At 47.1% G+C, this 22,526-nt stretch overlaps 1 protein-coding gene and 1 long non-coding RNA gene across 2 annotated transcripts in view; one reads left to right on the top strand and one right to left on the bottom strand.

Moving 5' to 3' along the window:
• Positions 1-10,187, bottom strand: part of SLC18A2 (solute carrier family 18 member A2) — a 28,144-nt gene extending 17,957 nt beyond the window's left edge. Inside the window, exons 1-5 of the mRNA XM_019725253.3 lie at positions 10,059-10,187; positions 8,254-8,605; positions 764-822; positions 396-479; positions 40-132 (exon numbers count right to left, since the gene is read on the bottom strand). Coding sequence (XP_019580812.2) covers positions 40-132; positions 396-479; positions 764-822; positions 8,254-8,605; positions 10,059-10,179 — 709 coding nt within the window. The 5' untranslated portion in view covers positions 10,180-10,187. The remainder of the gene's footprint in view (positions 1-39; positions 133-395; positions 480-763; positions 823-8,253; positions 8,606-10,058) is intronic.
• On the top strand, positions 10,080-19,782 carry LOC141572889 (uncharacterized). The gene is made up of 3 exons (XR_012498394.2): positions 10,080-10,211; positions 11,796-11,890; positions 19,654-19,782. It is a non-coding gene; the product is annotated as an uncharacterized LOC141572889 (long non-coding RNA).
• Positions 19,783-22,526: the final 2,744 nt, after the last annotated feature.

A 22,526-nucleotide genomic window follows, 5' to 3' on the forward strand; every position in this document is an offset into this window, starting at 1 on the left:
CAGACAGGCTCCCAGTTCTCCTTGGTGGACTTTACCCACCTAAGACCCCCATGGCCAGGCCTCCCAGGGCAATCCCCAGGGCGTTGCCTCTCTCTTCATCATCTGTGTACACACTGGCAAGCATGCCCATCCCTAAACAGGAAAAGAAATGGTCAACAGCCAAGCTCTGGGAGCACCGAAAGAATAATCCGTGACTTGCCTTCCCTCCCCAGCCTGGAATCTTCCCTAACCCGTCAGATTAACAAAAATAGAAGACCAAACAAAATCCAACCAGGAAGGAGACAAGTACCTTCTCCGAGAACCCACCGCCACCACCACCACCAATACTTTGATTCCCTAAATTATCCAGCTAATTATGTGAGGGGCCTGCCAGCAGGGGCAATTTCCACACCTACCAGCTACAGAGGAGCAGGAAGACCCGATGCCCTGCAGCGACCTGGCGATCAGCAGGAAGGCATAACTGCTGGAAAAGGCGAACACTGCCGAGAGAACGGGCCAGGCCCACACATCAGTGTGGGCAGCTGACGCTGGTACCAAACCACCTCAAACAGCGGTATTTCTGCAGCCCTCCCTTAACCTGATGGTATATTTCCATATTAACCACACTGTGCTTCTGTCCCCATGAAGAACCCTAGTGACTCCTTTCTGCCGTTTTTTGCCACTGCCCCACCCCTACGCACCCAGTGTGTTCTCAATTCCAGGTTCATGGCCATCAGAGCCCACCCCATGACCCACACTCAAAAGGCAAACGTCAGGTACTTACTAATCGTTGAGATAAACATGATGCAGAATCCCGCAAACATTGGAATTGGATAGCCGATTCTGCAAAACAAAACCACGAGGAAAATCTGGTGACTGCTTTGTATTTTTTTAAGGTTTTATATTGAGTCTCTCCTGCTTACCCTTTGGGATCAGGCAGATAAGTGTCTGGTCAACTGTGTTAAAAATTCATATAGTCGGTTCTTCCTACGTGACCTTTTTGTGTTTGACGGTCTTCGACTGTGAATATATTTATGGATTGCCTCTGTGAACAGAAATTTCTCTGGGAGAAATGTTAAAACAATATTGGCAAGTAACCCAGAACACACCCAAAATATATGGCCCCTGTTTCTGTCATTTTATGGTTATTTCTTTAATTACAGTCTTTGCTAAAGCTTTGCCAAAGGGACAATTGCAATCAAATGATTCTAGTAAAAGGTCACCAAATGATTTGCCTGGCAGCAGAGACAATTGCACTAAATCTAAGAGGCATTAAGAAGCAATAATGTTTTCAAATCTGTCTTCATGTTGACCCCAATGGGCCAGCCTAGAAAGACAGGCCTTGATTTCTGTGCAAAAATTCAATATCCTAATTGCTCTGGAAGACCACTGTCCGTACAGGGCTCTGCGACCAGGGGACAAGGATGGTGGGAAGACCTTGGCCTTTCTGTATCTCACCCCTGGCTGGACACCCAGCACTGCCACTTAACCCAAGCAAGTCTCCCCACTGCCCCTCAGAGAGCCCACCGCTGCCTCTCCCAGAAGTGGGGTGAGTATAAACGAGAGGTGGATGTCACCCTGCTACCAGGGCACCTGGAACATAGCAGGTACTTCAGAAATGTCGTATCCTCCCTCATTCCCTTCCTTCTTTCCTCTGTTTCTGCCGATTAAGCAGCCCACTTGGTGCCTGCCATATAGATGGGCTCCCTGTCGTGAAAGGGGGACCAACAGTGGCTGAGCCATCGCTCTCTGGGAGGTTTGTGTCAACCCTGCCCAGCCCTGAGCATCTCTAGGCCTCATCTCCTTCTAGCCCTAGATTCTCTGGATCCTGGAGAGGAACCAAAATGAGGACCAAAAAGTCCTGAATCCCAGTCACTCAGCCTGAAAAGGCTCTTCTATTCCAGGCTTGAATAAAAAATCATAACAATACCTACCTTCATTTAATGGTTACACTCAATTTTCTAAGCACTTACACCCATCAGCTCAATAATTTGATAAAGGCAGACGAGCACCTCCCCATTTCACAGATGAGGAAACTGAGGCATGAAAAAGTGCCTTGTCAAACATCCTACAGCTAATTTCACTAAGAGCCATTCCATCCAGTCCAGGACTTTTCCTTGCAAACTCTACCACCTCCCCAGGTAGCCAAAAGGCACGTGTGGCTTTAAATACAACCTTTCAACAGTTCTCCTGGTCATACTTTTTTTTTTTTTTTTTACTGCTTCATGTGCATCTGGAAGCCAAATAACATCTCAAAATCATGACAGACTCCCCGGTAGTCCCCCTCCCACACACCCACGCAGATGCCCCTACTGTGACCTGAGATGAGCTTGTAATTCACAAAGCAGGGGTCAGGGCCAACCAGGTGAGGCAGGAGAGATACCAGGGCTCTGACCTGTCATTCAGGCAGCCATCATATGGCAGCTTCTCTTGTGTCAACTAGCCCGGAGCCGATTGCTCCGTACTCTTTATTCATGCAGGCAAAATAAACTCATTTACAAAGCCAGGTCCTACATGGCACTGTTGGATACTAAATAAGAAAACTTCTAGAGGCTCAGAGAGTCCAACGCACAGACAGTTTTGTGGGTTTTTTTTTTCTGAACAACAATTGCACATCTAGGGGAATAACAGACATATGACAATACTTGTAACTACCCTGGAATAAACTCACACTCTTCACCCCTTCCAAAAAACAACTCAGAAAACCATACATGTATCAAAGCTGTTGGAATACCAGTGACCCTTATGGCCAGTCTGCAGCCTGGCCACTGGACCAGGTCACCTGGCAGGACACAGCTGGGATGGGCTCCTTCTTACCCGGAGGCCCCAGCATTCCTCAAGACCATCAACTGGGAGCCAGCGGGCAGTGTCACCTGCCATCCTCTGTGATTCTTGTGGCCATTCTGTGAGGTAGCTGGCTCCATTCCCATGTTCAGACAGCCATATTAATGCTGAGGGAAAGTAAGTCACATGCCCCAAATTCAGGGCAACAAGCATGTCCCCAGCGTCTCAGGTGTGCTAGGTGCTTCCAGCGTACACTTTGGTGGGATGCCGGTCGCAGGAATACAGGTTCACACGGGGCGAATGGAAGGTCCCCAGTTTCATTTAAAACCAGGTGGCTCTGTACCCACAGGACTCGGTACTGACAGAGGATTCTTTATACCAAGCCCAGGTGCTGGGGTTTCTTTAAAAACACCACAGCTACTGTTTTTTAAAATTCCTTTGGGATTTTAATAAAGCACATATGGGACAACCGAATGGCAAATTTGGAAGGATGCTCAAACGCCGGCCAGTGCACACCCTCATCTTAGCTGAGAAAGCGCGGTTCAGAGACGGAGGCTCACCCAGTCGCAGAGCAAGCCAATCGCCCCGATACCCCTGGGCTCACGCCGCTTCCTTCTCATTACCGGACACACGTGCCCTACACTTTCAACCCTGCCCGAGCCGCTGACAGGCCTGCCCCGTGGAAAGTGCTGGCAGCACCTTTCCCCAGAGCTCGGCCCAAATGCAAAGGCAACAGCTCCTGGATCTCCACACTCAACCTCTGCTGGCCCCCTGAGCACACACCACAGAAGGAGGGTCATCCAAGGCCCCAGGGCTGCTCACTGAGAGATGGGCAGATCTCCAGGGCCCTTTCTCCTTCCCTTCCATGTCTCCTCAATGGACAGAACCTCAACGGCCATTAGTCATAAATGTCTCAGTCGGCCTCTCATCTCAATTCAATGCCATCTCAATTAAAGTATTGCTAAGTAGAGCTAGGCCTGATGCGGCAAACCTTTAACCAAATATCCCTTTATCATCCCCTGCTGAGTCATCCCAGCCCACAGTCATCTTTCACAGAGCATCAGGGAGCAGTTAATCCAATTGGAATAACACTAAAGCCATATACTGACTCCCTACAAAAAAAGTGCAAAGTAGTGAAAGTTACGGTCATCATATATACACCTACAGATCAGTGGAGAAACCCCGTATGTACCTAACTCATCATTGATAATACTTTTTCGCTAATGCTACTAACTGTTTATCTTTGCTATGAAGAATATGCACGCTCCATTGTGAGGCTTGCTAAGACCTCGGTTCCCTCTGCTGGGATAAGTGACAAAAGCAAAGACACAGAGGGGAATATGAACTGTCACCAGAAGAGACAAGAGGTGACATCTTTTTCAATGATCCCTTTTCAATTATTCCAACACACTCCTAAAAAGTGGTACAGTAAGCAAACCTGTCCATTGGAATGGTATTTTAAATTTGTAGGGTATACTGGGACGTTTATTGTCAATAAAACCAGGTTTAGCTCATGAAGCTGTCTTTTTCAGCTACTAGATGTGTGCACGGAGTTACGTGAGTCATGGATTTCTTACTCTCCTCTGGGTGCTTCCCATTCCACAGCTCAAGCGGGGGCTTTGCTCCCAAGAGAAATGCCCAATTCCACTGCCAATTTCTTCTGATTTCAGAAACGAAGGCTCCGTCACACCATCCCAACAACATCTAAGACGGGGCTCCCTTTCCCAAACAGCTGGTTTCCCTGTCCACAGGGAAGCTGAAAAGGTCACTGCTTATTCCTACAAAGCCCACTTCAGACCAGCTGGCTGAAGTCAGAGGAAAAACAAATAACCACAGTAGATTTCGTAGAGATTTCATGCCGTGTGGTTTCCTCTTTGTCGTTCGGATGTTAGCTACGATTTGTGAGAAAAAATAACTGGCTTTCAAATATACTAGGTAACTATGGAAATAAATGAAGGCACTGTCGCTAGCTTGATAAAATGCAGACCCCTGAGACAATGACAAGCTAAGGAGGAAGGCCAGGAAGCTGCTCCAGCACCCAGAGTTAACCCTTTCCCTCGCCACCCAGTTCATCTGGATTATCATTTGGTTTTAAAGATGCAACGACATACGCTTTATGCTAAGCAAGTGAAGAACTACAATACCACACCTTAACCCGACTTGTGGACAGAGACATCTAAAAGTGTCTTCACACTGTGTACCTGCCTGGAACATTCCTTTCATGTGTGTGCATGTCTAAAATTCATTTCGCTGAGCCAAATGGTAACAGGTGTTGCTAGTATAATTCCTTCTACACCCTCTTACCCACAATGCAATCAAGAAATGAACAGTTAAACTGGAATTATAAAATAAGTCACATGAGCCTCAAAGACAGAAACCAAGTTAACCAAGGCACCCACACATATTGGAAAGTGGGTTAGTGGATATGTGATCACTACACTTGCCAAAATCAAAGGTCCTTTGCTCCCTACCTGGTCATATATATTTCAGTAAAAATATAGTACCAGAAGGGTAAGTGAAAGAGAAATTACTTGCATCCTTTTAGTGGCCAACTGAACACTTACATGCTTCCCAAGAACTGTAATTTTTTTACTGTCAGGGTTTGGCATGCGATCTTCTCAAATATTTAAAACAACAGACAGGGAGCCTGCCTCCTGTATCACCCACCCACAAAAGCTACTCACACGGCAGCATCATGACCATGAATGAATCTAGGGGTCCAGTTTGTACTATGGGAGATCGGGTTGTAACACGCGTGACACGGGGTGTCTCATTTCAGAGTGGGTCCCGCTTACATCAAGAGGCTTTGGAAAGGAGTGGCTCTAAGTAGCTTGTCTTTGGGGATGCAGGAAGCCTTCCTTTCCCCCCTGTCAGAAGCGCTGCAGAGATACTGGGAAGCTGGACCAGCTCACATCAGGGGCTGGAAACAGATATTTTTTAAGGGCCAAGGAGTTGAGGGAAGGTCCATGTCCAAAAAAAAGGGGGAAGGGTGGGGCTGATTTTTTTCTAAACTCCCTGCCCATTGATTAAAAATAGCAATCGACAACTCACTGTCTGGGCCTTTACTAGTTCCGCCTGGTACAACCAGAGAGAGCCCTAGTAGATGCAAGAAAGACAGATTTTGACCTGCAGTATTGATTTTTAAAAGCCAAACATACAAACTGTATATACAACAATAAGCAGGCAGAAAGAACGGTCAGGGAGGAAGACACCAGGACAGAGTCCTACCACTGCCGTGGGCAAATATTGTCTCCCCCTGAAGGTAAACTCTTTTTGCCTATAAAATCCTAAGACTGGCCCAAAGGCCGTTGCTAAATAAAATCTCTCCCATCTCTGATGCTCCGTGCTTTTAACTACTCTTTAATCAGAAACATATTAACCAGCTGTAAAATGCTGTTGTAAACACAGTTGTTTACAACACTGACAAAGTGAATCACACATCTTGTTGGTAATTGAGGATGTGATTGACACAAATTACATCAAAGGCTATTTGCAATGGCTTACAAGGGCAGACACTGTAAAGGAAACTGTAATGTATTTATCACTTCCCTGAGCGGTGCCATGGAGTGTCCAGAAATTCTGCAAGTCCCCAGGTTCATGTCTACCAGGCTTGGAAAATACCAGAAAAATTACACATCATGACTATTTTGCGAGAGACAACAGAGTTCACTCAATTGTTCTGCTTATATCAATATTAAAATTTGTTTGCATTTCCACATTACAAAGCAGTGCTAAAAGATGATGATTTGGAAATTTGCTCGGTAGCTGGGGGAACCAGTTAGAGTTTAACATTTTTCTCTAGATAAGTTCACCATCAGAATAGACTAAATTTCACAGGTCACAAAATTAGGTTTCTCTTGGAGGACAGTTTTTTTTTTTTCAAAGCCCCAGACAGGAGCCTTGGGTGCCTGCAATGTCAGAAAGCATTAGGAGTATTTTACAGGGGAAAGGTCTCACTCGTAGTAAGCACGCGTCTTTCAAGAGGAATAAACAGAGCATTAAAAACAAGAATGGATTTTTAAAGAGCTTTTCATTTTCCATTTGTCTTTGGAAGATTGGAATACGCACAGCACTTCAGCTGAGTCTCTAAGTATTACACTCTACAGCTAGTAACATGACAAGGCGTTATTATAATCACGTCCTCAATTTTCCCACATAGCAGTTGAGCCGTTTTCTGCAATTATACCAGACGCATTTTAAGAAGTACTTTTTGTCTTGAAAAAAGTAATAAAAGCACCCTGCAACTACTGAGGACTGTTTGGTTTTCCTCCTCAAGAACAGAGCCCCTGAATGTCACCTCACAAACGGTACATCTTGGGGGCTCACAGTGAGGCATCGCTGGGTTAATTTGCTTAGCATATTTTAGGTGGCAGTTTCATAACATTGCTCTACACAGAGTGGACGGTTGGACGTGGATTAGGGTATTTCAAATGGACGCAGTGGCACTACTCAGTCCAGAAAACCAAATGACAAAAGTTTCAATGTACTTCCGCCCGGCTCACCATTGACACATTACTAGCAACCTCCGTGTGTCCCAGGGCAGTTCATGCTGTGGAAAGGCAGATCTGCGTACCCTCTGAGCCCCTGCCATCACCCCATTCCCCAGGGCTAGCCTCCCTCTTAGAAGGGCCCCAGGCTGGGTTTAATGCTGCTGTTGCCACCCTGAAATGCTTAATATTTGAATAAAGGGCGCTGCTGGTCCTGCCCTCACTTCCTTAGGCCAAATAGCCTCCCAACAAAACCCCACTCCTTTCTCAGCCTAGCATGTGGGGTCTTTTATAGACTAGCCCATCCACACCCCCGGCCCTACCCTCCTTCATTCACCCCACCCCTCTCCTGTGTTTGCTTTTCCACCTCTAGTCTCTGTGTTCAGGTTTCTAGGTCTGCTTCTCAGGTAGGTCTCTGGGCACTCCTCTCTGCCGTTTTTTGCATTTCTGCCTTTGGGGCTACACTGTTTATAAGGCAGCCCACCGCCATCACTCACATTGTACCTGTTCCCCCTCCTTGCAGGTAACATCCCCTCCCCTTACTGCAAGGCCCATCTTATGCTTTGAGCCCCCATGTACCAGGCAGAGCTGCACTCCCTCAGCTGTAGAAAGACAAATAGTTGCTAGAAGGCAGCAACAATGGAACAATTATTCAAAATAATGTGGGCCCAAAAATATCCAGCACATCCAGGTTAACATGAAGCTAATTTGGACATTATTTGGGGGCATTAGTCAGAATCAAAGTTCTCCCACTCAGGGAGGACCTCTTTATTCTGTTTTAATAGTGTCTTACTTTTTAAGCAGCAGAGGTAGCAATGAAAAGGTGGAACAGATGGGAAATCGTGATTAACTATGGACAGAAACACAAGGGGAAGGGATCGGATATTTCCACAGCTCACCCCCCGCTGGTTCCCGGATTCCGATGAATGAATGAGAAACCGAATGAGGGGGGAAATGAGTTTGGAATAACATAAAATTCTCTGGACAAAATAATATAGCCTACCTGTTGGTCAACAATCCTATGAAGGGGTTGGTGAGGAGCTGGACGGTGGCTTTGGAGGCAAACAACAGGCCAACCTGCACGTTTTCATTCAGGAGGTCTCTGTCTTCACTGGGACAGTTGGGAGTGACACTGGACGTGTTCGTCACCATATGCTGTGTGGTGGCCTTCGGCAGCAGCCCCCCGTGAAGGTCTCTGGTGTCATTCCCGGTGACCATGGTGGAGTTATCATAGTAGGAGAAGATGCTCTGGAAGCTGCCTGAGGTGGACACTGTGAGCGCTGGCTTGGCAGTCGGGATTTCTGTGGCATTTTTCTCATGCTCAATGCTGTACAAGTAACTTGGGATAATGGGGACTGGGGCCAAGAGCAGAACAGGAAAGTGGTGATTGCACAGAAACCCTCCCTGGGACAAATGCCAAATGAGACACAGAGAGAGGTGGCATGTCTACCTCAGGAATGGGACCCCCGCACCAACACTGGAACAATTTCACATTATTTAGCTCCCTAGAGAGAACAAAGCCGCAGGCCAGGAGGCTGAGAGAGTCTGTCTGCTCTCAGGGCCAGTTAATGCACAGAGCTGACTAGCCCCAGAGAATCCTGTCCTTTGGGGGGTCTCTCATGACAGGGTTCCTTCACAGGACTATTTTTAGGAAAGCGAAAAGTGGTCTGAAGTGAAGTCAGGGCCGTCTTAGGGTCAACCAGGGTTTCTTAGAAAGAGGCTCAAAAGACCTTTAAATGAATGAGTCAAGAAAATAGAAACCTGAAAAGAAAATACAAACCTAAAGTTCATTATGTGTCTTAGAAAAAATAAATAAACCTGCAGGAAATAATAATCTGGAAATTCTGCAACAGGCCCACTTCATCTATTTCTTGAGTGGGAATCTGCAATTCTTTATGCTGCCTGAAGATACAAAAATGTCTGAGACTTTCATAAAGGAAAAGAAAACCTGTTTGACGTGACAGAAGCTTTGGGCATATGTGTAACAATAGAGCATTCAATACAAATGAGAAGTGAGGGCCCTGTTACTGAACTCAGATGAGCCTAAACTCTGATAATCCTCGAGGTGAAAACCGGACTATCTGATGCTCTGAAAACTGTCTCCAGAGAACCTACAAATGGAGATGGGAAATAACCAACACTTAAGAGTCCAAATAAAAAAATTTCTTCTGTATTCTTTAAAAATTTGGATATTTTTAAGGGAAATTATGCCAAATACTTTGCTGTTAATGGGACTAATTAAGAGACCTGTGTTTCAAGTATTTAGCTTTTCAAATATCCTTTATAGGAAAAAGGCTAAGACCAACACTGTTCAAACTGCTCTTGAAATGGTCCTGAAATGTTTCCATCTCGAGTTATTCACTGATACAATATATTGAAATGTCACTTCCTTTTTTGGAGGGAGGGATGTTAACTTGTTTCTTTAGATGTTACATCAAATTATTAACCCTCCTTTTTAGGTAGCCTAATTATTATAACATTACTTTGAATTCTGGGAATTGCTAGTCCTGACTAGAAATCTTTTTCATTGCGGTGAAAGTGGGGGGTGGGGGAGAGCAGGACATTATCAGGAGGAAACACAAGTTCTGGGTTTTATCGGATGTCATATTTTTGACCTGACCACCAGGAAAACGAAGCCACAAACGCGGCTCCTACCAGCCCAGACGCGGCGCGGCAGTCTTAGGGGGGATGTATTTTTGCAAAGCGCGTTCTCCAACTTCCCCAGGCCGCGCAGAGCTCCAGGACCGCGTTCGCGTACGTGGGGCGCCCAGGGAAGCGGTGCCCCGAGGAGAGACAGTCTTTACGTACCCACGACGGTGAGCAGCATGTTGTCCAGCAGCAGCGCAAGGAACACGATGAACAGGATTAGTTTCCGGGAGTGACGGCTCTCCAGCAGCCAGCGGAACGGCGGCAACTCGCGCAGGGCCATGGCTTGGGGCTCCGCTGCGGGCGCGGCGGGAGGTGAGGGGCCGTCGCGGATCCGGGGCTCCCCCACCCCCAATGCTCAGACTTCCCGGGCCGCAGAGGAGGCGGTGTGGGAGGGTCCCCAGCGTCCCACCTTCGTCTCACCTGCAGCGAGCGCGTTCTCACCCGCACCTGTACTCATCAATAACGCCCGCGAGCGCCGTCGCGGCCCACACCTGGGGCTCGTGGGGCGCTGTCGCGCTCTCGGCTGCCCCCAAAGGTCCCGCTTCTACCACTGCGCTCTCAGAAAAGCGCCGCGGGACCCCGCGCACTTTGCGTCCTGCGCCCCGGCTCTCCCGCCGCCCCGAACCCCGCGCGCGGCGCTCTGGGGGCTTCCCCTGCCCTGGGTCCGGCCCGCTCTTCCCCGCCCTCCCCCTCGTCCCGGCGGTGCTCTGCCCCAGCGCCGAGCTCTGCGGGCAGCCAGCGGGATCGGCGTTACCTCGGGGTGGAGGCGGCTGCCTGTCCTGGCCGCTGTGGGCTCCGTCCGTCCAGGCGGCTCAGCGTCGCAACCTCCGCCCAGCAACCTGCCGCCGCCGCCGCCGCGGCTCGGTTTAGTGGGTCCGGCTCTGACGTCACGGCCGGCGCGGAGCGAGGGCGGGGGGCGGGAGGGACCGCTGCCTCGCCTCCGCCTCCGCCCAGACCCGCGCTGCCCTTTCCGGCTCTGTGCCCCCACCCCGAGTTTTCCCGGTCCTGAGCCGCCCGGAGCACCAGACCCTCGTCTGCCCCTGTACGTGGCCGAGTGCTCCGAGAACCTGGGCCCGGGTGGAGCGGCTGGGGCGCAGAGGGAAGAAATCAGGAGCCCCGGGGAGAGGGGTCAAGGGTCCCTGCGTGAAGGCTCCGGAGCCGAGGTGAGGATCCGGGATTAGAGCTTGCATCTGGCCCCAAGAAGGTTCTAGAGCTGCTCTTTGATCCTCACGGTCCCTGAAATTGGCCTTGACGGCATGAAGGCTACTGGGTAACTGCCAGGAAAGGGGTCATAGGCTGTTGGGAGCCAGGGGCAGGTGATCCTTCCTGGGGAAGCCACTCGGCACCCCACCACCCGTCCCTTTTCCCATTCCTGGAGCCTGAGGCAGGTGCCACTGGCAGTGTTTGAGCCTCAGGTTCTTGGGTACCCTTGAGCTAGTGATGTGGAAACATAGGGAAAAGGGGACTGGATGATTGGATAAAGAAGATGTGGCGCGTATATGTACCATGGAGTACTGCTCAGCTACAAAATAAGGTGAAATACTGCCCTCTGCGACGTGGATGGGTCTTGAGAGTATCATGAAGGTGAAATCAGTCAGATGGAAAAGGACAAGAACCCTATGATTTCACTCATATGCGGGCTATAAAACAGACTGCAGTCAGAGAAGAAACACACACTCATAGATACAGACCAGAGAATAGTGTTTACCAGAGGGGAAGGGGTGGGAGGAGAAGAAGGAGGGCAAAGGGGGTCAAACATGTGGTGAGGGAAGGAGACGAGACTTTGGGTGGTGAGCACATAATGGAAAATGTAGATGATGTGTTATAAAGCTGTACACCTGAAACTTATATAATGTTATTAACCAATGTTATCCCAATAAATTTAATTTGAAAAAGGAAAAAGGGGCAAGAGCGAAAGAGAGAAAGATGGCTGACAGGCCGAGAGTGCCTGTTTGGGACTGAGCTGGAGCTGTAATCTGCACTACAAACAGGTAAGTGTCCACCTTTGACTTCCAAGTCCCTCCATTTTATAAACAGGAGAGAAACAGACAGACTCCCCCTGACATAGCTGGAGCTCTGGAGGCCCGTGTAGGAGGGACAGGAGCTATTTTCTTGGAAAGCCACTTAAAATAAACGTTATCCTACTGCTGTCTCTTAGCAGTGGAGTTTAGCCTTGTTTTATTACTGTTGGCTTCTTGTCAGCTGCAGACTGCCTAGTGTGTGCCTCTCCCACGCTCTTCCACCTCCTGACTTCCTTCCAGTGCCCCTCCCCCCACCATGCTTCCCATTGCTGCCCTGAAGTGTGAGAAACATGGTTGGATAAGTAAGTAGGTCAGTAACATGGGGACTCCGGGATGTCCCAGGATGTATGTAACGTAAATATTAAGTAGGGAGGAAAGAAGAAAAACCACTTAGAAGAGAGTGGATGGTGGGAGCTGTTTAAGGGGGCTGTGAAGGGCATCACGTTTATGGAGTGCCCCAAAGTGCCTGGAGTTTCAGAACCCAAACACACAGGCCCTTCCCCACATTTCCTGGTGCAGAGAGGCATCATGGTTAAGGGCTCTGGTCAGGATGCCTGGGTCCCAGTCTGCTACTTCCTTGATCAGTGACCTTGAGCAGGTTATGTATCCTCTCCATGACTTAGTTTCCCCATCTCTGAAATGGGTCTAATAATTGGATCTATTGCAGAGTTGTTTTAAGAATTAAGTGGGAATGCACAGGCATCCCTTAGAGAGAGCTCAATGTCTGCCATTCATTCATCCAACAAATATTTGTTGTGTGCTTACTGGGTGCCAGGCACTACGGTTGATTCTAGGGAGACAGCCATGGCCCAAACAGACAAAATTCCTGTCATTGAGGTGCTTACACATTCTGATAGCGACCCCATAATGGTGAACACAAAAGCCACACTATCTCCAGCGCAGCCAGCAGGAGGGAGGTGGTGCCAGAGAAAATGCCAATTCCTGTGCTCCCTCCTCCTGAATTCTGTCACGACCCCGTGAGCACCATGGTCTACAAGAGCGTCTTTAAACATCTCCTAAAAGAATTTTTTAAGAATATGTATGCCTCACACATTTTTAAGTTGACATCTAAAATGGTTTTTTAAATCATACATTTAAATAGTTTGGGGTATATTGTATATATCGACCTTTATATATAAAACCATTATAACTGTCTTTTAAAAGTACCCGATAGAATAGCAATATGATAAAAATGCAAAACCATTATATTGTACTTAAAAATGTGAACAAGTTTCCCTTTAACAGTCAAAAAAATTAGTTTCCTTTATGCCTTCAAAGTATATTTGAATTCCACTTCCAATAGAACTTTATCCAACTGTAATGTTTTCATCATTTAATTCTTTATTCATCACCATGTCTTTTGTATGAACTTCAACAAATATATCAATATGCATCAGCTTTTAAAATTTTTCTCATGGTCGTAAGGCTCTAAGTTTTAAAATTCCCTTTATGATTGTGTTTATGTTGTGATAACAATTATTAGTAGTATATAAATGATAAAGGCATCATATATATAATATGAATTTTGATAATTGTTAAATACAAAAGATAGTTAAATAATTATCTAATACAAAAAGAAAAGTTGAATTAGAAGTATATTAGTTAATGAGAGGGAGGGGGGAGAGGATTTTTAGAGCCTTGATAAAAGAGACACCAATATTGTCTGTGGATGCTTTTATGCCTCAGGACAATGTAACACGATAAGATGGTAAAAGCCAGGTCGGGTGAGAGGTGAACCTTTCCTTTGTTCCGGTGGGAGACAGGAGATTGTTGAAAGTGGAGGTAATAAAGGAGCATCCTCATATCTGTACGTAGGTCCATCCCAGCCAGACCCATTTAAAAGAGAGGACATATGGAAGTTGAGAGTCCCCAGTGGGAAGTCTTCATATATACCCAGTGGGTTCCAGGCTGAATCGCCAGTCTGGGGCTCTGCTGGTCTGAGTCTTTGGGACTCCACAGTTTCCTCTTAACCCACTCAACCCCTCCTTCCTACTCCAGCCACACGGGTTCTTCTCAATGTTTCTCTGCGTCTGGGTCTTTGCACATTCTATTCCCTCTGCCTGGGAAGTTCTTCCTCTTTTCCTCCTAGGTGTCTCCTTCTCATTCTTCATTACTAGCATTAATGTCACTTCTTGGGGAAAAGCATCTTTTCATGGACCCCCCCTCCCAGTATCAGACAGGCCCTTCTCTTACAAGTCCTCATGGAACCACTACTTCCTCCAGAACATGTCTGTCCATGAGAAACATAGTCCCTACTCAGTGTGAGCAGTTAGCTCTGTCTCCCAAGGTATCAGGACTGGAGACACTCTTTTCACTCATCACTGAGATTCCAGAACACAGTCAGTTTTCATTAAACACCTGCAAAGAGGACGTGCACAGGGCAGGTAGGGGTTCCTTCTGAGGCAGAGCTGTGGGAACCAGAGAGAAAAGCACCTTTGCTCAAACAGGAAAGTTAGGTTCCTGTCTCTCTCTCTCTCTCTCTCTCTCTCTCTCTCTCTCTCTCTCTCTCTCTCTCCCCCCCCCCCACTGGAAGCCCCCCTCCCAGAAAAGGCTTTGAGAAAGCAACCTAGTAAACACATTAATTTGTTCTCGCCTGGAACTCAGACTGCTGAGCTCAGCCATCCTGCCCTCTGCCCCTACCTGCTCCTGCCCTTTTCAAACACAAGGTACTGGGAAGGTACAAAAGTACCACCAATGTTGACTTTTTTCACTAAATTTCAATATTTAGGAATGATAAGGCAAGGAGATGCCCGGAACATAGCAGTTATTTGAAATAGACATTATTTGAGATAAACTAACATGAATTTAAGCTATAGATACGCAGCATTGTGGCTAGGTCACTTTTACAAGGTATGTAACTTTGGGCATGTTACTAAACTTTTATATGCCTTGATTTCTCATCTGTCACTCAAGCATGGCAGGAGGTCCCCTCACAGTGTTTTTTAATGGGGATTGAGGTGGGGTGATCCTTGCAGAATGCCTGGCACATAGCAGATGCTCATATTCATTTAGTGTCCCCTAGCTTTGGGACAGTGAAAGGGCTGAGTACATGGAAGGTGTAGGTGATCCATGGGGAAAATCCTCGGGTGCTCTGCCCACCAGAGAACTTGGAAATAAGGAAAATAAATGTGTCTTGTCCTCTGGGCATTAAGCTGTGACATGCAAATGATGGGTCAGAGCAGAAATGAACAAAAATAAAGGCATCTTGAAGAGACAGTGGTTCCTAGGCTAGCAAAACCAGATATACTAGTTAATACATGGGTAAAGGAAGGAAGGTGGATGCCCAGTGGAGAGCTGGGCACAGGGTGCAGTTTGTAGAAGGGGAAGCCCAGATGTCTACCAAGCTTATGAAGAGAGACTCGCTAGCAATCAGAGAAGGCAATTGAAATGACTGGTGAGATACAGCACTACATTACGGCAACATTAGGCAGTTGGGTAAATGCCATTTGTTGGTGAAGATGTGAGGCGATGGAGACCCTTTCCTTGGGGGTGGCGTGGGGGCTGTGCAGCCTTTCTGGAGCGCAATCAGGAGTGCTCAGTGGAATTATGTCAGCCCGCACCCTCTGATCCAGCAGTCTCTCCCCTGTCTCTGTCTCAGGGAAACCCCTGCTCGGGTCCTAAGGGGCCGAGGCTAAGGATACTCACTACGGTGTTGCCTGCATCACAGGGGAGTTACAGGCAACCTCAGTGTCCATCACTAGGGAATAAATAAGTGAAATGTGGAGGAGCACCTCGTAGCCGTTAGAAGGACACACTGGGTTACCCACACGTCTGTGCGTAGATTTGACGAAGTCTTGAGTTGGAAAGGCGAGAGGAGAGTCAGGTCTGCTGAAGGATTCCACGATTCCACGTCGATTCATTAGAAGCTCACAGAGCTCCATTCTTATTCAAGTGTATCTATTCACACAACTGAGTGGATGCCTTTTGGGGGATGGGACCCAGGAAAGGGGTTGTGGGACAAGGCCAGAAAGTGAAAATAAACCAAGAAACAGGCCTTGCCAGGACCATCGACCATAATATGCTCAGAATCAAGGCAGAAGATCAGTTCAGCCCTCCTTACACAAGGCTCCCCCACCGCCCCAAGCAAAGGCTTCCAGGACAGAATTGGTCCTGAGCACAGAGGCCTCACGTGGCCTGCATCTCCCAGGGGCTGGCAGGCTGTGCTCCGTCTAAGTCAGAATGAAGGAAATGAGAGCAGATGGAAACCCAGAATCTCAGAAAAGAATGAGGAGCATCAGAAAAGGTAAATATCTAGCTCAATGCAAAAACTCAGGGCTTGCTTTATCTTATATTGTTGTTATTTGGCTTTCCCCCTTATTTTCTTTATAAAGCTTTCACCATTTAAAAGTATAGTCTTGAGGCACTTGTGACACGTGTAGATGTATTATTATACTTATAACAACGTTATATGTGAAGCGGCAGATTTCTATGTTCTATGTGAAGTGGTATAGTTTTAACTATGAATGGACTGTAAAAAGTTAAGGATGTATATTATAATCTCTCGGTCAACAACTGTGAAAATAACACAAGGAAAAATAGCTAAACAGCTAACAGGAAAATCAGAATTAAATGGAATTCTGTAAAATATTCAATTTTAAAAAGCAGGAAAGGAGGAACAGATCAGCAAAAAATAAAAAAAAAATCAGAGGAATCAAGTAGGAAACAAAAAATAAAATGATAGATGAAATACATTAAGCATAATGGGCACTACAATTCAAAGAGATTGTCAGGATAAATTTTACTAAATAGTCTGAACTCTATGCTGTCTGAATAAGAGACATTCTCAATGTAAGGACACAAGTAGGTTGAAAGGAAATGGATGGAAAAAATATACATGCAGACTGTAAATATAAGAAGGTGGACACGACTATATTAATAACAGATAAAATAGATTTCAAAACAAAGTTCCGAGCGATCAATTCAATAGGAAGACATAATAATCATAATGTATATGCACCCAATAGTAAAATTTCAAATATATGAAACAGAACCAGAAAGAATTAAAGGTATAAAAAGACAATTTCACAATCCAAATTGGGGAATTTAACACCTCTTTCTCAACAACTGGCAAAACACCTCGACAAAAAATCAGCAGACATAAAAGATCAAAACAATACCGTCCACCATGCTGGACTCATTAATATTGATTTACCCTGAAAAAGAACAGACTTCACATTATTTTCAAGGACTCATGGAAAGTCTCAGCCAGGATCTGTCTCATTCAGTTAGAGGGTTTTGTTTTCCTTGAAGCCAGCCATATCAGTTTAACATATATAGTATATAAATAGTGAACTACAATTAGAAAAAAGATGCATTTCATTTTCATTCTTTTCTTTGTTCTCCTGCGTACTGTAAAAGAACATTTTCTGTACAAGATGGAACCAAATCTACTGTACTGGTTTTCAGAGGGACTGTCAAAGCAAATGTCAGTTTCCTGGAAGGATGCCTTGCTGGCTGCCAATGAAATTAAGTCATAGATGCTCTAACTTAATAATTCAATCACTGAATTAACTGGCTTCATGCAGCATTATCTGTAAAATGCAGGTCTCCAGGTTTGGCCACTTTAATAGAATCACTAACCTGTCTGAGGACATTTGCTGTAATTGAAGGCTGCAGAGGAGCCAGCCAGCTGTGAAGAGCAGTGTTTCATTAGCTTTATGCCTTGATTCTCCACTCTCACCTGGACCATTGCAATTGTCCCCAGTGGCTACTCCGATGACCACTCAGGCCCCCACAGTCCACCTTCCTCACCAGCTGGAGAGAGCCAAAACATACCAGTGTGCTCATTCCACTCCCCGGTCTAAATCCCTTCAATGCGCTTGCACTGGGATAATGGCAAATGTCTTTAAAGTGGCCCAGTGGGACATGCCTGGTCCAGCCTCAACCACTGTCTCCGTCATCATTCGCCTCATCGCCTTTGAGTCTGATTTAAAGCTGATTCCCTTATAATTATCGGGGCTCGCACGTGGCTTTAGACCCTCTGTGTATCCCGTGGGTCTCAGCAGTGCCGTTGGGGGAGGACCATGCAGCCTCCACACCTCTTACACCACTCAGCCACTGCCTTCCCCCTCCAGCCACACTGGGTTCCTTTCAGCACGGGTTCTCTGCCTCAGGTCCTTTGCACTCTCTGTTCCTTCTGCCAAGGAAGCTCTTCCTCTCCCTCTGTGTGTGATTATCTCATTCTCATTCTGAGCCCCCCATCTGTTCATACACCCTGAGGGTAACCCACTGAAGGGCCTTAGCTCAGACCATTCCTGCTCAACAACTGATCCAAAAACCTAAACAAAAAAGCCTAGAATGTCCTTCCCTCTTCCCCCCTTCATCTAGTTAGGCCCCCCTTAGCCTTCAGGTCTCAGGTCAAGTAAATGAATGGAAAAGTATTTCTTCTCAAGGAAGAAATGCTTTGGAAAGTAAATGGATGGAAAGGAAGCCTTCCCTGACCCCTATACATATGTCCCTAAACCTTTCTTTCCTGGCGCTTCCCAGTATAATCACAATTTTACTAATGGGACTGTGATTGATGTCTGACTCCTGAATCCCTCCCACCCAAAATCTGAGGCCAGGGGAGGACCTCTGGTGTCTCCCTCACCACATCCTCCCCATCCTCCCCAGCCTGAGGCTGCCCGGCACAAAGTAAGTGTTCAATAAATGCTGTGGTTGACTCAATCCCTGATCAGTTAAGCAGTGACTGTCATCTGAGGGTAACCCCCTGAACTGGCTTCAGCCCCACCAGGCTGTCTCCTCCTGGGTCCAGTGGTGTGCTATGCCCAGTCCAGCCTCCGTGCCTTTGCAGAAGTGACTTCCTCCACCTGCAGTGTCCACCCTCTTTCTCCTACCTATCCAAGCCCCCACCTCCTCCCACCTGGTTTGGCTTGAAAAACCTTCTTCCCACCATCCCACTGACTCACCAAAAACCCCACTCGATTTATAATGCCTTAAGGGATTGCCGTCTCCACTTGTTAAAGCCCCAAATAATGGAATCACCCATGGCCCCTCCCTCACAGCAGTTACCCACAGCCATTTCCTACCCCATGCCCAATCTCTTTGCCTTCCTGACACCAAGTCTTTACTTAGCAGATCCATCCACCCAGAATGTGCTTCCTGGCCTTGGGCAGGAGAGCCCAGCCTGAAGCAAAATGCCTGGATGTCATCACATTCACATCATCAAAGCTGAAGGCCCAGGCACAGCACAGAATTGGCTCCTCTTCCCTCTTCATCCACTGCCCCCAAGTCCACTCACCCCCTCCTGCTCCACCGGTCTCCTAACCCGCTTCCCTGGCTCCAGGTGCTGCCTCCAATCCATCAGTGGCTCAGTGGGTCTCCACGAACCAGTGCTTTCAGGGAGCCCCTCCCCAGCTTAAGACCTGAGGTGGCTCCCAATGCTACTGTCCGAACCCTTCTGCCTGGCTTTTAGGGTCACCACACTCCACCCCACCTCAGCCCCCCAGCTCCCATCCCTGCTCTAATCAGATGGCCCCCTTAAGGCCCCAGAAACAGACATTATTCATATTTTCCTCATCCCCCCAACTTTCCAAATCCTATTCCTAGCTCCAGAGCCCAACTCAACTCTTTCCACACAGACGTCAAGCCTGGGACGACCATGGCAACCCTTCTGGGTTTCTACCTTCAAGAACGCAGAAGGCCCCGAGAACCTGCTCCCCACCAAAGCCTTTGCCAGCTGGCACTGTTCCCCACTAGGTACATCTGGACTCATTCTTTTTTTTTTTTCCCAGCTGGACCGTCAACTCCTTGATGGCAAAGGAAGTGATTTCTTCCTCCCCTGTCTCCCCAAGAGCATCCTGCACAATTCTCTCACCGGACTAGCCTCAGATGCACGGTGAGGATCCTGGGCCCACAGCCAATTCTGCCCCAGCCACAGAGCCGCAGTTTCCTCATCTGTACAGACAGTGGGTGGGCCGGGTGGGCTGCGCTGTCCAATCCAGCAGCCAGTGGCCACATGTGGCCACGCAGAGCTTAAAAAGCAAGTAGGCCGAATTGAGGTGCGCTATATGTACGAAATGCACACTGAATTTTGAAGGCTTAGCACAAAACAAAGGAAAAACATTTCATTAATTTCACATTGTTTGCATGCTGAAATGATAATATTTTAGATACATTGGGCTACATAAACTATGTTATTACAACTAATCATGCCCATTACTTTTTACTTTTCTAAAAATACGGCTGCTAGAAAGTTTAAAATTACCTATGTGGGCCGCACTTCTGGCTCACATTACATTTCTGGGATATTCCAGCACTGGGATAAAACATCAAGGCTGGAAGGGGCCTTGGAGGTAGGTTATTTAATGGCTGCCTTTTCCACAGGAGAAAGCAGACCCAGAGAGGGACAGAGCCTTGCCTGAGGTCACACAGGCAGGGCAACGAGGACTGGAACTCTGCTTCCTGGGCTTTCATGGCTCAGCGTCAGCTGATGTTCCACACTGGGGTGCCCACAGCTGACCCTCCAGCAGCAGAGAGCTCTGGGAGGGACCAGCAACTCGAGAGGCAGCTCTGTGGAGGCTCCCGCAGCCCCTGCTCAGAGCTGCCTTCGCCCACTTGCTATGCCAACTGCACACCCAGACATCCGCAGGGTAGGAGATTTTAGTGGGTGATCAATAGTCCAATACGGCAGGCTGCAAAGACCCAAACCTAATTATTCTGTTCAGAAACGTGTCTGTAACTAAAAGGCATCTGAGAAATCACTGTCACCATCCCTGATGGGGGAAAAACCTAGTCATTATGTCCAATTGGGTTTATATCGACTGTTGTCTTGTAGAAGGTGTTGTGTCCCTGCAAAACCAGCATGTGGGTGCCACAGGGACACACACACACACCCACACACGTGCACACACAGGAGAGCTTCCCCTTTCCTAGGAGCCTTTTGGGAATGTTTTGGTCCACCCTTTTTCGCACAGGTGGCCTGAGCTGCAGTCACCAGGGTGACTTTCCAGGTCTTGTTTTTGAAGTTCCAGATTTTGAAACCCTAATTCCTCTGAGGAGAGCAGAGAACTAATCCCTTTCAAATGGCAGCAAGAGAAACTAAATGTCTTCTGCAGCCCCAGGCATTCGTCAAAGCCCCCCCGACATGAGAGAAAATGCTTAAGGATGAGAAAGCTTTTGAAAATTATCATGGGTAAGACATTTGTATGTCAAGTCACTTGTGTGGCTTCAGAATGGTGGTAGGAAAAATCTGGAAATCTCTTGAATGTCTGCACATTGGGACCTGTAAAAGTAAGTGGTGGTCACCCTGACAGTGAAATCCCGAGTGACCATATAAGAAAATGAGGTAGTGTCAGGTGTACCATTGAAAAATATCCAAGATGTATTATTATGCAATGAAACCTAAGCACACAGGACAGCACATCTGTTATGATCCAATTTAAGAAAAGAAATTTATTAAAAAGTCAATACATACACGTGCAAGTGCAAAATGCAGGCAGATCGGTTCTGGGTGGGTGTTGGTGGGGAGAGGGGAGTGTAGGAGGATGAGGATTTTTACTTTCCACTTGTAATTTTATGCCCTTCCCTATTTTTTGTAGTGTTTTTACCACAAACTTCTATCGCTTCTCATATTTTAATTGAAGTATATATCTTACATACAGAAGAGGGCACAAAACATATGTTTGCAGTGTATAGGATAATTGTTCAGTGAGCCCCAAAATGTGACCCTCACCCTGGTCAGGATATAAAACCCAACTGGAAGCCCCAGAACCCCTGAGTGCCTCTCCTCGGTCACAATCACCTCTCTGCCCCTCAAAGTGACCACTCTCCTGACTCATTTGATTCTCTTCTCCTTGCTCCTCTTTATAACTTTTACCACCTAGGGTGTTTCCCTAAAAATATAATTGTCTATTGTTTTATCTTTTTATAAGTGGAATCATTCTGTAGGCATCGTTTCTCTACCTGGTTGCTTTTGTACAATGTCACTGGTGAGATTCGTCCATATTATGTATAACTGTAGTGTGTTCATGTTCGCTGCTGTATCGTATTCCACTGTGTGGCCATATCACAATTTCTCTGTTCATTCTGTGGATAGAGATGGGGGCTTCCCCCATTTGGGGCTATTATTAGCAATGCTGCTCCCCCACCACCCAAAGACTTGAACCCAAGTCAGGTGAATCCTTGCCCTTCCCCAGCAGGCTACGCTGCCTCTCCCCGGCTGCCTCGGGGCCTGACGCCGTGAGTTTAGCAGCGCTCTGCCCAGTTGTCTATCGCTGTGAACCCCAAGAGGACAAGACCAGGTTTCAGTACATGTTGTGACCTCCCCACACTGAGCTTAGTACCAGGCTTTGTACATTGAGCTGTGCACAATGATTGCCCAATGGGTTTAATTTTGGCAATGATGTGTTTTGGTGGCAAACCATCCCAATAATTTTTTAAAATTTTCATTGTGCTTTTGCCTTACTACAAAAGTAACATACGTTGATTGCAAAAGTTTCCCTTTCGGTGGTTCAAGGGAGTCCAGTGTGTGACTGCACAGGCACTGACCTACTTGCTCTCAGCTGAGGGACATTTGCACTGTTGGGCCATAATAAATAATGCCACAGTGCACAATCCCTGTGACCGCACCTTTCCATACCTGTGTAACTGTCACCTTCAGGAAAAC

Source organism: Rhinolophus sinicus, chromosome 15 (genome assembly GCF_057876585.1).
Source record: "Rhinolophus sinicus isolate RSI-liver-muscle chromosome 15, RSI-T2T, whole genome shotgun sequence".
Classification (NCBI taxonomy): domain Eukaryota; kingdom Metazoa; phylum Chordata; class Mammalia; order Chiroptera; family Rhinolophidae; genus Rhinolophus; species Rhinolophus sinicus.